This window comes from Acanthopagrus latus, chromosome 13 (assembly GCF_904848185.1).
Source record: "Acanthopagrus latus isolate v.2019 chromosome 13, fAcaLat1.1, whole genome shotgun sequence".
NCBI lineage: Eukaryota > Metazoa > Chordata > Actinopteri > Spariformes > Sparidae > Acanthopagrus > Acanthopagrus latus.
The window spans coordinates 25,608,406-25,625,692 of NC_051051.1; the positions used below are offsets into that span (position 1 = coordinate 25,608,406).

Below are 17,287 nucleotides of genomic sequence, written 5' to 3' on the forward strand. Positions count from 1 at the left end.
GTTCACGTCAATAAAACCAATTTGTTGGCACAGCAGGGGGGTCCAGGAACACGGGAGAGGATTTGGACCTGCTTTGAAATGGATCCGGGGGAAAAACTCCAAGAATCCAGCGTGCATAAATCAATGGGTTTTTTAAAAAATAAAAAATAAAAAAAAAACATTCTCAGGATTAAGGAAGCTCCACAAGAAGCTCCTTAAAATAACAAGTCCTGATTTAAGGACTCGAGAGGTTTTGATCTGAGACCTCCGCTCCAGGACTACCACTCATGTGGAGAGCGTTTAAGCGGTTCTGGTTCGGATCACAGGGGTCACTGGAACAAACTGAATCAGAATAAACATGTAGAAAAGCAAACTGTCTGTCTGCTCTGTAGTAAGTATTGTACTGTCATACTTAGAATGGAAGGTTTTCATGTTTTCTTGAGCGCTGATCAACAGAACCGTTCAGTGTCGGGTTGAAACAGCTCGTCCTTCTCCGGGTCACAGGGAGCTGAAGCTGATATACTCATTGTTCTACTTTTGAACAAGCATCTGAGGTTATAATAACATTAGTTATCACCAAAAGACATGAAGAGTTTCAGGCAATAAATAGATGGACAGGACGTCATTTTATCAAGAACATGTTCTGGTTTGTTCGCTCAGAAACATCTCAAACATCAGATCCACAGCGTGACAATGACTGACAGCAGACTGGATCATAGTTTAGTTTCATATCGGTTCTTTAATATAAAAGAAACTTCACATGAGATGTTCATCATTAACTTTTCCCTCCATGGTTTCATTTAATGACTGTGGAAATTAAATGTTAGAGTCCGGTGAGTTTTTGGCTGCGACGTGAGTCCAGAGATTCTCGTCAGCGGGACAAAGACTGAGGCGGCGTGGATCGCTGTGACATCACATCCTCTCGACGGGGTTGATGCCCAGGATGTCGAAGCATTTGGCCATGATGAGCGCCGTGGCGTCGCAGAGCAGCATCCTCCACATGTTGACCTTCACCACCTCACCTGGAGAGACGAACACACAGGAGACACACTGAGGACTTCAGAAACTCTTATTCTCGTTTCTAGGAGCCGATTGCTTCTCAGATCGATCTCGTCAGATGTTTTTCTTTCTCCTCTTTACACGATCAAAGACGATGAGAACGACTGGTGGGTCTGAAAACGTCATCTGACAGAAAACAGAATGCAAGACGAAAACAAAGCAGCCTGAGACTCATGGAGAGGTCGAGCAGATCGTCGAGGTGAAGCTCAGAACGACACAAACAACAGCAGGTCAGAGGTCACGTTTAATGAGGCCGCCGTCTCACAGCGGCAGCCGACCAGCGCAGCATCAAATGAGACTCTGTGACCTGAACATCTGCATCCACGACCCGCCGGGCCGAGTCGCGACACGGAGCCGAGGCCAATAAAAACTAAGTGTGTAATGAGCAGCAGAGGTCGTTAAAGGGGCGCGAACATCGAGGGCGGAGGAATGAGTTCGTCATTTCCACAAACAAGCAGACGGATCTGATGAGGAGGAAGATAAAAGACGAGCAGAGAGTTTTACTTTCAACACATTTTAGAAGCCTGCGATCGTCTGACGGCTCTCTGATTTATTATCTAATCTTTTACTTTTATTTTCCACGTCTGGAAGAAGCTCCCAACAGGACAGTGACTCAGGCAGGACTGACAGGATCCGCATGTTTTCAAAGTTTTTGGTTGAAAAAGTAATTCACAAAAGATTTCACGGCTCTGAAACGAGCTGCTAAGTTTCAGAGAAGAGGAAAAATACAGCGGTACTGACTTTTAAAACCATATTGTGACGATGATTCAATCCTCCACTGATCAAATCCATCCAATTACATGTCTTTTACAGCGCAGATGGACTCTGCTGGATAAGCAGGTAAAATTAGTACGATATGTAAAGATGTGTTTGGTATTTGATGCTCCCGGGATGTTTTTATCTTGTGCACAACCATCTGTGAGAGCATGTGAGCAGAAGACAGACCTTCAGCTCAGATAAAACAGCTGATCGAGACCTTCATCAAGTACGAACATGCGACTAAACGTATGCAGACTGAAGACGCTCCTCTCAAACCAGATCATCACCTGTTACCAGTCATTTATCAATTAAAACTCAACTGAAACTGAGTGAAGTTCAAGTACTGTGACTCTGAATCTGCCTCATGATCATCTCACACACACACACACACACACACACACACACACACACACTCAGAATCAACAAAGCCCAACCATATAAAATAATAACCTCCAGCTGCCACAGCGCTAACGGAGAATTAGCATAATTAAACAGCTCTAAGCCTGAAGTGTTAGCTCTTCAGCACGCCGCGGGGATGAAATGCTAACAGGAACAAGTGGCGTGTTAACAGCGTTCAGACGGCTTTCAGTGAAAACTCTCAGAGTGAAACTTCCTGTTAGTCGTCCGACGCCTCATGAGAAGCAGAACAGGGAGGAACTTCAGCTAATATCTTTTATTGTTTTCCCATTTTGGACCTCGATGTGTGGGAGACCTCATTTTAAGTAACGGCAGAAGTAACCCCCCGCCCGGCGTACCCGTCTGTCGGTCCTTCTCGATGCAGTAGCAGCTGTCGTAGAACTCGGTGAAGGTGGTGGCGAGCTCGTACAGGTAGTCGCAGAGCGTGTGGAGCAGCAGGTCGTCCAGGACCTTCTGCAGGATCTCCGGGAAGCGCAGGATGCACTTCCCCAACTTCCACTCCTTGTCGTGGTCCAGGAGGACCTCCGTGGTCTCTGCCGCTTTCCTCAGGGTGGCGTCGTCGATGTTCGCCAGGCGAGCGATGGACCTACAGGAAGTCAGGGACACCATTATTAAAAAGTTAAACAAGATAAACGCTGGTAAACCTGCTGCAAACAGGTGATCAACTTCCTCCCCACCACCATCCAAAAACTGCTCCGGGTGAGTTTTCACTTTTCTCTCCCGACGTATCAGCGAGCTGCTGTGAGAGCAGAAAGATCAGATCAGCTCAGCCGGAGATGTTTCAGTATTTACCAACAGGACAGAAAAAAAAAAGAGCGACACGATGCTTTCATGTCACCTTCAGTGAGACAGCAAAGAGTTTCCAGATCAACAGAAACTCATTTGTTCAGTTCAGGTCTGAGAGAAAGCAGCGCAGTAAACAACATGCTAATCAAAAGCCACAGCCGCTAAACGCTGCGGTCGACACGATGTGAGCAACTCGTTTACAGACGTGTCGCTTCTCAGACACGACGATTTGATGCTTTTTCCTGTTTTTTATCTGTTTGAATTGAACTGAACTGTTGGACAAACAACAAGTCTTCTGTAGAGAAACTCAGAGAGCGTCAGTCTGATTCACACAGCAGCTCAGCTGAGCGTGAACATGTAGAATTCGCCTCAAAAGGAAGGAATAAAAATTCAAGTTTCCCAAAGATAGATGACGGATCGATGAACATTAACTCGGGTTTAAATGAAACTGTTCCTTCAGGAATCAGTTGCTGCTTTTAAACTCGACTGATGAAACAACTCAACGTTTTCTCTGTAATTAGAGCCAAATTAAACGAACAGCTCACATAGTTATTTTTGAAATGTTGAAATTGATAAATGAAATCATTACTCGCTGCCTCTGAGCTACAAGTCGCTCTTCTTCATGTTTTCTATTAAGATGCTCCGAGCTGAACACCGCCGCCCCCCCGACGTCCGTCTGAGTTTCTGTCTTTGTCTCGTCTTCTTCTCTGACACTTGGACACCCACAGCGAGGGTGTCGGGGTGAAGCTGCCGACAGCGAGAGCTCTATTGACCGAACGCTGGAACATCAGATGCTCTCAGGCGAGACTGTTCACCCCCCCCCACGCTGAAAAAAGAGAGGATCAATCTTTGCTGGGCGCTCTGCCACCTCGAGTCCGACACCTCCAGGGAAGCCGGACAGGAAGGAGATCAACGCGGCGCTCTGCAGCCAGGAGACGGTCACTCGATACGGGGAGGGGATCAGGGGTGAGGAGAGATTGGGTCTCGCTGACTGGCAATACCCCGAAGACTAATCCCTCGCCACGAGCTCCCACAGGGGCCAGCGATGACGATCTGATACTGGTAATGAAAGTACACTGGTGCCGGTGAGACGAAGAGGAAGGACGGATGTGTCCCAGCAACTCAATTTAACTTTGAAGATACTTTCAGACCCAAACAGACAGAGCGAGCCAGCGGTTCTGTTCCTGTCCAGAGTCTCTGTTCCGTCATTAACAGACTCCTGGACAGTCATTTCTTCTTCTGCATCTATAGAACTTATCGATCACAGTTTGGATCAAATAAGTTAAATAATCCTTTGTGGGAAAATCTGACGTTTTTTTTTTTTTTTTTTTTCCCAGTACTGAAGCTGCACTTTACAAACCTGTGGCATTTGTTTAGTTGCAACAAAGTGAAAACTTGAGGAAATTTTTTTCTTCCTCCAGGTAAGAAAATGTTATTAATTTGTTTACTGTTACGCTCTCCAACAAATCATCCTGAAGGCTCAATTTTCAACCTAATCCAGTGAAAAACAAGTGACTGCTGAAGCTCCGAATTCACAAACTAATTGTTACAAAAAGGTAAGTTTTTCTGCTCCAAGGGTCAAACTTCAAAAATGTAATCAAGTTTAATAAAATGACACGAGACTTACAGCGACAATATAAGTAGAATGGGATATTTAACATGTTCCTATGCATCATCAGGGAGTGACACGCTGAACGCTTCCTTGAATTTCAGCAGTCGTTCAGCACACGAGCTACATTTTGGTGTGAAAGTTATTTGTCACCGAGCAGCTCTCCCAACATTCATACATCAGCCTACATTCAGCTGATGGATCACGACGGGTTCATGGTTCTTTTAGCTTTATTCAACCTGACGCAGGAAACACACTTCAGTTACTTTACAACAGGTGAACCCTCACCTGATGCGGGTGAAGGCGTAGAGGAGGTACGCCGCTGTGTTGCCCCGGTCATCCAACATCTTGTCGAAGGAGAAGACGTAGTCGTTGATGCGGTTGTGGGACAGGTCGGCGTATTTGATGCAGCCGAAAGCGACCGACCTCTGGGCCTTGCTGAGCTCCTCCGGGGTCAGAACCTGCAGGGACACAGTCTCAGTCTGAGATCATAAAGCAGATATTTTAAAGACCGGTACGGACCGGACTATCTGTCCCATCACCATCGCTCACAGTCTTCAGGCATCAAATATTCTGATAACTCTGTAGCTTCTATCAGCTTGTAATTACTGCAGGCAGGACTTCACCTTACGCTTCCAACAGTGAAACCAGTGAGTTGAATTTAATCCGAATAATGAATCTAATTCGCTAACCTCCGGCAAAGATTTAATTGACTTATTAAGTCACAGCCTTCCCTCGAATCTCTGTGTGACGTGACTGATACCAGAGGGAGGGAGCGGAGTGAGGACGAGACTACCGAGGAACACTTTATGGTATCATTCGATTGGAAAACAAAAATAAACTCAGTCGAGCAGAACGTAACAGAGTGAGGAAATGACTTGACGAAAAAAATACGATGACAAAATATATGACAGGAAATAAAAAGGGACGGGAAAAAATAGATATAAAGAACTGGAATAAACAGGACAGCGAGCAGAAGAGGAACACGTGTGACAACTTGTGATCTGATGCAAATTAACACACACATCACTGGTATAAAATGCTTTTTTTTACAGAAACGTTTGCCGAATTTACAAAAAGGCCCTGATAATTAAGAATTTGTCATAGACGGCATTTCACAAATTTCATAACGTTTCTCCAAACTCAACAATGCACAAAATTGAGTGATTTTCAAAGGGAGTCTGGGGACTATCTCCACAGGTGACAAAGAAGTAGCCTAGATTGGTTATTTTTCTACTGTATTTGTAAAATTTACCACCAATCAAATGTTGTCTTGTTCCATAACGTTAATGTAAATGGTGAAGTCACCTCAAACAGCCGCTACATGTCGGCAGGTAACACAGAAGCAGACGGGCTGGTACAGATCAGCTGCAACAAACTGACACTTTTACTTTTGTATTTAATGCTGAATTTACCAGATGGCATAAATAATTTAGAGTTTGTCATCGACAGTATTTCAAAGTTTCTGAATTTCTCCGAACTCAGCAACTCACAAAACTGAGCGATTTCTTAAGGGAGTCTGGGGACATCAGGTATAACGTGCAGAATTAACAAGTAGGCCCAAAATAGTTAAGACTGTGTGTTTTGGAAAATCTTTCACAAAGTCTGTAAAGTTTCTCACAAACTTAACTCACAAAATTCAGCTTTTTTTTTTTTTTAAAGGGAGTCTGAGGACTTCCTCCATATGTGACTCAGAAGTTGTCTACATTAGTTTGTGTTTCTGTTAAATTTCACACGTTCACATCAATAAAACGCCTTCTTTCATAAACTTAGTGTAAAATCAGTTGACACAGTGAAACAGCTGCTAATGTTGGCACGTTGGAACAGCAGTGCCAACACAAACTGACACTTTTTTTTACAAGTAAAGCAACAACTTAATGTTTTGAAGTTAGGCCGGATTTACAAGCAGGCACCAGTGGTTTGGAATTTGCCAAAGGCAGTTCACAAAGTTTGTTCAGTTTCTCCTCACATGACAACTTTTTTTAAAATCATGCGTTTTGTTAAGGGAGTCTGGTGATACTATTCAGTGGCTGAAACAGTGTGTTCACAGACATCTGCTGCCAAAATCAGCACGTTAATGGAGCCTAAACAGGTAAATTACATTACAGTGAACCAAATGGAAGTCAGACGGTGTGTTATTGATTCTGCCTGTTTCCTCCTCTGCTTCTTTAATGCACCGTTTCAGGATGGGCGCCTCTTTCAGAAGGTAAAGTCTACCATGAGAATTTTGTGTAAATACTTGTCTCTATCATCTGATTCCTCAGGCATGTTTAGAGAGACAAGTCGTTTGTTGTTCAACTAATTGTTCCAGCTCCAGTCAAACCCTCGACGACGAGCCACGGCCGGGCAGGAGAGATCAGAACCGACAACGAGGGCAGGAGCTCAGAGGTCAGTCTGACAACAACAGGAGAGGGAATCACAGAACGAGAAACAGGAAAGAGATGAAAAGTAAAAAAAACTAAAAGAAAGAACGGGAGTGAATAATAGAAGACAGAAGAACAGAGGTGAGTATAATACGACACAACTGGAGAAAAGACAATCCGAGCAGCAGCAGCAGCAGCAGCGTTGGGTTCATGGAGGCCGGGTCGGGTCGGGTGTGTTTTAATGAGGCAGGGTTAGCAGATGGTAGACGTGGGCACCGACCCAGACTGAGAGCAGAGTGCCAGGCCAGCAGGGCCTGCAGGGAGACTCTGCTGGCACCGGCTTCCCACAACCTTCTCAGCATTAAAATCAGCGCGGTTCAACTGGAAGTCAGCGACTGTTTACACGACACCAAGCGCTCCAGATGATACTTAACCAGGTCGGGTTCTGTTGTTTTGATCCCCCTGCAAGTTTAATTTCCGATACAAACCCCTCAACATCAGAGGCAGCAGACACACACGCTCAGATTAACGGAGGAGCGTGTGAAGGGAGGGCGGCTAACGATCGCCTCGGACGAAGACGACGGCTCAACAGATGTTTTCTGGGTGAATCCAGAGACGAGATGGAACAATGAGGTCAGGAGGTGAAAAATACGGCCTCACATTTCTAAACAACCAGCACGCACACACACACACACACACACACACACACACACGTTTCTTTTCTGGTGGAGCTGCAAAGGATCCAGTGATGATGAACTCGGGAGTAGCGGGAGCATCACAGCAGCGCAGTTTGTGTGATTTGTGAGTCAGCTGGCACAACTCAACACAAGTCATCAAAATCAAAACCGCCCTGCACTGCAACACAAGTGATTGTGAAATCTCAGAAACTCAGCAAAAGTTTGTGATGGATGATTTGTGATTGAAGGTGGCGGGAAAACATAGAACGTCAGACTCATCTGAAACGCCTCGACAACAAGACGTTGTGTTCAGGGAAGTACAAAACACAGCGCCCGCGAAAATCAGTGATGTAAAACAACACGTGCATTAACATTTTTACATGTCAGTGTCATTTCTGTGATGCTAATGTTAGCATTTAGCTCAAAGGACCAACGCTTCACATTCGATGAAGCCTTTTTTCATACTCGACTCTGGAGCTTAACTGGAGTCCAGAAACACCAGACTGACGTGACGCAATGTGTTTAAATTTGGGTCCAAACATAACTGGAGTTACATCCAAGTCACTTATTTCTCTTTATGTCATTAGTGAATAACAGACTGCTGTGGCACCGTCAGTGTTCAGGTCCTGGTTCTTGTCATCTTGTCACACTTTTACTTTTCAAACGATCACCAGAAAAATGTGACAGCGACTGACGTCTTTTCAGCAATCAAGACAAAAACGGTCGGCATCTGTGTGGCTGCAGACAGGAGGAGGTTCAGGCGCACAGAAGACGCAGCAAGAAAGGAGGAAGATGATGAAAAGATGGAGGGGAGCGGAGGAAGAGAAGAATCACGCTGCACACAGCCGGGCCTTCTGAAACGTGCTCTGGTGGCGACGTTTCATATTTCCAGTCGTGGTCGTGTCTGAATGTGATCACAAAGATCTGCGGTTTGGCTCGAGCCACAAGAATTAATGGCGACTGTACAGAGAGACGGTCATTACTGTAAAATAAACCTCGTCATTCAGGGCGAAGAGAACGCCGGGCGAGAAGAGGAAATAATGAGCTGCTCACTGGACCGTCTCCCCTCGGACTAAACGGCTGCTTATCAAAAGATTTGACTGGAAATATTGATACCGAATGATTCAGACACGAGCTACAATAATGTGAAATATTCTGCTGGACACACGACTCCAGCTGACTGCGATGAAGCTGCGTTGACTAATTATTGACAGATCAGAGACATGAAGCAGCAGTACAGTTAAATATTCTGCACAGCGGAGATGCTGCCGCGTTTGTCCCCAGTTCATTTCTCCACCTCGGCGTCGACGTGCTGCTCTGTTCGCATCTCAACTTAATCTTTATTCTCCTGAAAAAAAACTGCGCAGAACTTATTTGTTCTCTTTCTTCCTTCCTCTTCGTCAGCAGGACTCAGCCGCCTGGGAACACGAAGGTCAGAACCAGATATAAATTTAAGCGTTGTACTGACAGATGCGACTGTTTTCAGCTTATCAACAAACGAAGAAATCACTGGTCTGAACTAGAGATCTTCCTAATGAGCCTAACACCTCGCTTACATGTACACAGGTATTCTGTAAACAGTAGAAAGAATACAAATTTGTGTCCAGATAACTGTGTGTGTGTCTCAGCGGCCTTATTTTCCTACTATTTAACGAGTCGAGAAGAAAGAAATAAACAAAATCAAATCTATATGAATAAACACTGTGTGAAAAATACTGCATGTAAGAGCCGTTTGAAAATTAACTAATCATGTTCTTCGATAACCAATTTGTATTTCAAGTGTGCAGCACTTTGAACATTATCCTAGAATCGGTTAACCAGCGTTGATAATACTTTTGTTAACGTAAGATCCAAGTAGAGAATGATGGAAAGATTATCCTCAGTATTTCATTTCTTTGAGCATCACAGAGGAAAGTCTCTGGTCTGTTCTGCTGGTCAGAGACAGAAATCTCAAACATCAGGACAAATAAAAGCAAAACTGTCTGCATGGACAGAGAAATTTAACATCCCGTAAAAAAACAAAAAAAAACCCAACACTTCTCTGTCTGGACTCGACTTGACTTTGGCTTTGAACCCACTAAACCGTGTCCTCATTCACCTTGTGTCTCGTTTATGAGACGGTGAATGTGTCCTACAGCACAGAGACAGAGACTTGTTTATGATATAAAGGTGGAGATCAGATGGTTTCTCTCCGCCTGCGTCCCGTGTTTCTAAGGACAGGACGTCTCTCTCACCTTGTCTCTCTCCTTCTCCTTCAGTTTGTCCATCGACCTCTTCAGTCCCTCCTCCAGCAGGTCCATCAGCCTCACCGTGTCTCCAGACCGAGTCTTAAACTTCTTCCTGAGAAACAAAAGTTCAGAGAGACAGAGAGAGACAGAGAGAGAGAAGGAGGAGGTGGAATCAGTCGTCTCTACATCCCAAAACAGAACTTCTCCAGCAGGTACTGATGTTAGACGTTCTGTCGACAGTAATTATCATGACAACAAACGATTAGATTACTTCCTCTTGCCGACGCCTCGAGGCGATACATTTTGTACAATCAAGCAAATCAGATGAGCATTACGAGCAGAAGACGAGCCAAAGACTTAATAACCGGCTCCGCTCCTCTCTGTTTACTTGCGGCTATAAACAGCCCCCTCCTGTGGCTGCGTCCGGCGCTTATTGTCTGGATGAGCGATTATGAAAACAGCATGATAAATTTCTAATGGACTTTGGAGTCGCGCAGACATCGTCGGGCCAATTTACGCCCCCTCAGGTTACCGCGGGGCGTTTAGCAGCACTTCGTTATGGCCTCTGTGAGGCGTAACGTCAACCTCCCGCCCGGCCGGATCTTCCTCTCTGGGCGACCGATCAGGACAAACAGCAGCCTGACAGACAGAGTTCAAATCACAGAGGCCGAACTCCAATCAGACACACTGTAATCACTGCTTACTGCAGAGGGAGAGATGAGGACGACGAAGATGAAGGAGGAGGAGGAGAAGACGGAAAAGATGAAGACGAAAGTTTAGACGAGGGAAAAGATTAAGACTTTGAAGGAGGAGGAGGAGAAGGAAAAGATGAAGAAGGAGAAGAAGGAGGAGTAAGAGAACACGGAAAAGATGGAAAAAAAGGAGGAGGGGAAGGAAAAGATGAAGACAAAGATGGCAAAGGAGGAGGAGAAGAAGATAAAGATGAAGGAAAAGACAAAGAAGAAGACCAAGACGGAGGAGGAGGAGAAATATTCATTGTGTGTTCGACGTCTCTGAGATTTACTGTGGTTGTCTAGATGTCGTCCACCTCCTGCTGAACGTTTGTGTGGCTGCAGTTCAGACACTGTTCTGTTTGCGGAGCAGCGTTTTATTTGTTAATACAGTCGAGCAGTAAAGTTGTGTTTTTATGTGTGATAATAAAACGTGAATCAGCGGTGCTAAAGATACAGCGAAGGACATCCAGATGATTACAGTCTCTCATTGTTCAGACGAGCTGCTCCGCTTTGTTGCTGCTCTGATGTCGGTGATTTGAATCTGTCTTAAACTGTTATTAGTCTGAATACAGAGACAACACTCAGACTTTAACGGCCTCAGCATAAACAAGCAAATCTAAATCTTTAGTGGTAAAAAGACAGGAGACGATTAGCTTAGCTTAGCATAACGTTGGAGGGGAAACAGTTGGCCTGGGCTGCATCCGAATCCTGTAATAAATCAGATCTAAACTCACTTGTCTTCTCCCAGCACCACCCCGAAGCCTGCGTGCTCCACCCGGGTCACCTGAGGGTTGTACCATCCAATCATCTGAGCCGCTGCAAAAAACAACTGGAAGTGCATGGCCTGCAAGAGAAAACACACACACACACACACACACACACACACACCTCACATAAATGTCATGCTATTTTTCTCAGGTGAAGAGACGACTTCCTGTTTGTCGGTGGAACAAACCCGACACACACACACACACACACACACACCTGTCCACTGTCAGTGACGTAGATGATGATGTCAGCCTTCTCGTCAAACAGTCGGTTGTGCAGGGCCGCCAGGTCCGACGTGTCGTAGGTGTAGCCGCCGTCGGACTTGACGACGGTGAGAGGCACCGAATGATCCGGGACGAAGATGATCTTACGACCCTCATCCAGCTGCACGAACCCTGAGGAGGGAGGAAGAAAATGGTGTTGAGAGAGAGAAATAATACGGGTATGATTGGAGGAGAAAGAGGAGATAATGAGTTAAGTGGGGACTGAAGAAAGTGTAAAAAAAGAAAGAGAACTGAGGGTAAAGAGGAAGAAATTACATTAAAAAAAAAAAAAAAACAGGAGCGGACCGGAAGACATTTATGGGACGATACTGCCCCCTGGTGGTCAGACTAGGAAACACCTGATTACAATTTTAAAGATTGAGCTGAGGATTTGTTTACGGTCCAGAAACGCGTCAAAAAAACCTGTAACAACCCGATTATGTACTCAAAGTACTTTTTTGTTAACGTGGATCAAAAATGAATCCTAATCTGACAACAGACTCTGTCATTTCTGTGAAGCTCCAGAAATGTTTTGTGGACTAACAACCTGAAGGCACCTGACTCTGAATCAGCATCGGGCTGAGGAGATAATGACTGAACTTTCTTTATTTTGGGGGGTGAACTCATCCTTTAAGATGAAGAAACGCACGATCAAACTTTCTGACCTTCACTACTTGTGTAGCGCCTCGTAAGGAACTGTTGTAACCTCACATCAGATGATGAAATCTAGATACAGATGAACAGATGTTGCAGCTGTGCCATGCGTCATTTAATCGTTGCTCTGACGGACACAGATGTCTCATTTTGTTTAATATCTGTCGGACCTGCTCTTCTCGCGTCTCATTTGAAGGAACCAAGTCCAGAGGAGAGGAGGAGGCGAGGGAGGGAAGTGAGTAAGAGGAGGGGAGTCTCTGCACCACACTGACCTTTGTCCTCAAACTCCTTCACCACCTTCGTCATCATGTCCTGGTAGTACGACTCTCCTCTCTCGATGATCGTGATGTCCAGACAGTCGTAAATCTTCTGAAACTCTGAATCACAAACAGTCGCCATCTGAGCGTCAGTGCCAAGACCAGTTTTTTATTTCACACGGTCAGCAGCTTTCTGTGTTTCAGCGAGGATCGCTCCTTCACAAACACTCGTACCTTTGCGGGAAACATCACAGATGAGGTTCCAGCCTTTAATGAAGTCGGGCTCTTTGCTCTGCAGCTTGACGACGCACTGATACGCCCGCTTCTTGAAGTCCTCGTCCTCGTCGAAGCGCTTCTTCGACTCCTGGTGGAGGGCAGAGGGTGATGCAGAAAATAAAGGAATGAGGGAACAGAAGACAAAATAACAGCGTAGATGAAAGAAGTAAATGAGGTGAGGAGAGAAATGAGGGAAGACGAAAGCAGAGAGGACAGATAATAGTCTGCGTTTATACATGTAGGGTCGACTTCACTGAACACGAGGCTACACAGAATATTCTTACATCAACTGACGTTAAATCTCATTAAATCAGAGAAACACAAACAGGTGCCGTTATAATAACTGACTTTGTAGAAGGCCTGCAGGTCGCTGATGGGCGGCGACACGGACAGGTAGTTTGGGAATTTATCCTGCAGGTGAGCGATCAGCATCCCGAACTGAGTCCCCCAGTCTCCAACGTGGTTCAGCCTGAAAACAGAGTCAAAACCAAACACAAGACACTCGCTTTATTTTCTATACCAGAGGCCTGTGCACGAGTAACTCCTCACTTCTATCTGTGAGTCCAACACCAGCAGGTCCAGTGAACGATGGCTGAACTGACCTGAGGACGTCGTAACCCAGAAACTCAAAGAGTCGACACATGCTCTCCCCGATGATGGTGGAGCGCAGGTGGCCCACGTGCATCTCTTTGGCGATGTTGGGGGAGGAGAAGTCCACCACCACCTGATCAGAACCGACAGACAGACACACAACTGATATAACTTAACAATAACAGCCGGAGGAGCAGAAGGGCGAGACTTCCTGCTTCAACTGTGATGTGGTGACGGAGCCACAGAGAGAAACAGAAGGTTTTATCAAACGACTGAGACAGTTCCTCTCACTTCTCATGAAGTTAAATTGTTAAATATATCTGGATCTGCCTTCAGGCTTCATGTGGGAGTGTGACTGACCCTCTTCTTGGAGGCCAGAGGTGGGGGCTTCACTCCGTTGACCAGCAGGTTGCTCAACAGTTTGGAGACAAACTGCCTCTTCAGGTGGATGTTGATGAACCCTGAAGACATGAAGACATCAGAGAATGAATCACAGGCAGCTGAAGGCTAGAGAGAGTCGGTGAGGACGGCTTACACTATTTATTTATGTACACAGTAAACCTGGAAGTTTAACGTTGGGAAAGAAAACATGCTGTCTTTAATTATTTGTCTCTTTACACTCAGATATAATCAGACATCTGAAGCAGTGAGGAAACCTCTCGTGTGTTTTTGTACCTGGTCCTGCGATTTCAGTTTTCTGGATGAGCTCGTTGTCTGGAAGGTTCTGGATGATCTTCTCTGCGATTTCCCTCGGGTTGATTTTCATCCCCTTCGTCTTCAGCATCTGCAGCACCACAAAGTCACAAACAGTGTGACGCTCAATGATCACACTGTAAATGGAAAAATGACCAGTTTCCCCCAGAAAAGCTTCTAAATATACTCAGATCACTGCTGTTAAAAATGTCTGATGACAGGCCTGTTTATTACGGAGAGGAGAGGACTCAAACTAGTAAACTGTAAAGAAAACAAAGATTTAGAACTGAACAAAATTCAAGACCTTCAGACAACATCAGGCTCCCCAGACGCAGTGAGACGCTCATTTAAAGAGTCATTTCCTCGGATCGTCGTGCAGCCGCGGCGCTCTCACCTGAGCCATGGCCATGGCACTGTTGCACTGGTAGTCTCCGAACTTGGCCTGCTGATTGGGCGCGACGACCAGCGGGGGGTTGTCCAGCTCGGGGCACGCGGCCCGGATGGCCTCGCCGAAAACCTCCTGGAGCCGCTGGTTGATGTTCAACATGGCTTGACTGCAGTGAGTCATCTCCTCCTGCAGGCCCTGAGGACAGACGGCACAGCAGCTTCATCAACATAACGATGAGGAGGAGGAGGAGGAGGGAAATACACAGGGAGGCTTCCATGAAGAGCAACAGAAGTAAACTAGTGTTTATATTAAAAAATGTTGCTGCAGTGCGTTTTAAAAAGTCTTGTTTCATCAACTACACATTCAAACTCCAAGACTGTGTCAAAATGCCAGAATACTGTAAATTAAGTTGCTCATTCATCTAAAAAAAAAAAAAAAAAAAAATCCATAAATACAAAAATCATCTACCACACACTCGAACACAACAGCAGCATTTATACAAGAAACAGGTTAGAGCGTGTAGCTGACCCTCTTCAGGATGTTCAGGCGATACTTCAGCTTGTTGTTTTCCTCCCGCAGCTCCTCCAGACGTGCAGATGCGTTCAGGTTCTGAGGGTTTTTCAGACTCTCGATCTCAGCAGAGAGACTCTGGATCTCCCGCTCCTGGAAAGAAAAAAGAAAAGTAAAACAAAACATATAACGGATCTCTTAAAAGTCTGATCCGGTGTTACTTTCACTTGGTGTCACCTTCAGAGTCAGAATGAAACCGAAAGATGCCTCGCTGCTGGAACATGATGCAACAAATGTTTAGATTACAAACACTGAGCTCTCATATTAGAGTACAACACTTCTTTAGACTGTGTTGGTTCAAATCTTTTAAATGTATTTTATCCATTAATTTATTGTTACGTACATTAACCTTAATGTCATAGATAAAGAAATATGTTCTTTATAACTGCAGAACTTCACTGAGAATTATCACGGTCTTAAGTTTTCTTCAATGTGAAAGTAATTCAGTTATAGCGGTGTGTACATCCATGAGTACACTGCAAACAGGAAATGCTGATAGCTAATTAGGCCAAAGTTCAATGTTTGGCCAATTGGCCTAAATGTGAACAGATATACCAAACAGAAAAACAGACTTCAGCTGCAAACATCACACCTCTTGTCAAAACCTCAAAGCCTCAAAATTATTGAGATGTAGCTCCAAAAAGAAGCTCAATTTTGTGTCAGGTGGACCCACATTGTATCTTATCAGAGACTCAATAAAGTCCATTACTGTTTTTACAGCAGCTGTAATTGCAGTGTGCCGTTATCCGAAACCAAGGATACAATAAAATGTATTCTTCCGCTTGTTCAGGAAGCGTTCTGAACAACAATCACCGCTAATGTTTCCTAAAATCAGACTCCGATGGAAGCACCTGATGTGCTGTCCTCAGGAAACAGGCCGTGATTTAAATATAAAGCTCACATGTCAGTCATTCTGAACAGAAAGTGTCACTCTGACCCTGTTAGGGGGAAATCTGATCATAAATGAGGAATAGAGATGTTTATTGCTTCACAGTTCAGTAATTCAGAATCCAACCAAAAGCTGCCCTCCTATCAGGAAATGATGCATCACACATATTCAGATTACAAACTGATCATGAGGTTTCCTGGAATTCCTGTGAGCTCTAAACTGTAACTGTGTTGATCTTAAATACATTAAATCAAATTATCAATTGTGTACTATGACAGAACAACCACCCAGGATCTCCTTCAGGACCACTAGAGGGCCTCAACAAGACTTTAACATCATGTTAATGACAGCTTACTGTACCTGTAATATGAACATTTCATTTGTATTTAACTGATTGGTGAAACCTGTTCTGTGTCATGTGTGACTATGTCTGTGTGACTCAAAGTTAGTACGAACTGTTCCCTATGGATAACTATTTACTCTCACAAAACCTCATTTAAATACCTGCGTATTTAATTCCTCTAAGAGTTTATTTTGTATTTTCTTCATTATTACATTGATTGTCAATACAGCAGCACATCCACGCATTCTTCTTGTAAGTTCGGCATCAAAATAAGATATCAAGTTATAACAAAACGCTTTGTATCAAGTAAAAACACTTGACAGCCACTGTCCTTCACCGCTGATGTGGCGTCAGAAAATAGTCAACGACATGACGAATGACAGAAGACAGCAAATGTTAAAGTTACATTTTTTAGGAAAACGAGTGAGGTTTGGTACAAGATTTATTAGCCGAATATAACACTGATGAAAACTTTCTCGACAGACATTTTGTATTTAGATCGGTCACGTTAGTATTTGTACTAACAAGCAGAGACATCTAAAATTGGAAGTTTGTTAAACGGGGTTTGGCGCTGCGCCTGCTGCTGAACCCCGGTGTGTGGCTGGTCTGTCTAACACCGGTACCCACACAAACACACATACATTTAGCCTGTTAGCTAACATTAGCTACACAACCCGGCCGCTCACCTGCTGCTGCAGTCGGGCTGTGTACTCGGTTACTGGGTCTCCCATCACTGTGAAACACCGGAGAGCAACTCTTCTGTCGGCTGGATGCGGAGACTCGTGGATGATGAAACAAACTCAGGCAGGAGGAAGAACTCTACAACTTTCAGCTGCACTTCCGGTACTCGGTACGACTTCTTCTTCGTGTGTTTAAAAGCCGGAGCGCAAAACGTCGCGTCAGGTGTTTACCGCCACCTCCTGTGCGTTTGTAGAACGGCTTTACTTCACTACTGCACTGAAATACACACGTGAGGTACTTTTA

The 17,287-nt window shown here is 44.8% G+C and overlaps 1 protein-coding gene across 1 annotated transcript; it reads right to left on the bottom strand.

Annotated features, from left to right (window-relative positions):
- Window positions 1–692: 692 nt before the first annotated feature.
- On the bottom strand, window positions 693–17,164 carry rars1 (arginyl-tRNA synthetase 1). Its single transcript, XM_037120407.1, has 15 exons — window positions 16,990–17,164; window positions 15,030–15,164; window positions 14,508–14,696; window positions 14,096–14,204; window positions 13,781–13,881; window positions 13,432–13,553; window positions 13,178–13,298; window positions 12,788–12,917; window positions 12,569–12,673; window positions 11,596–11,774; window positions 11,346–11,455; window positions 9,884–9,989; window positions 4,898–5,070; window positions 2,553–2,800; window positions 693–1,001 (listed from the first exon to the last, which is right to left on the bottom strand). The coding sequence occupies exons 1-15, from the start codon at window positions 17,032–17,034 to the stop codon at window positions 892–894; spliced, it is 1,983 nt and encodes a 660-aa protein (XP_036976302.1). The 5' UTR covers window positions 17,035–17,164; the 3' UTR covers window positions 693–891.
- Window positions 17,165–17,287: the final 123 nt, after the last annotated feature.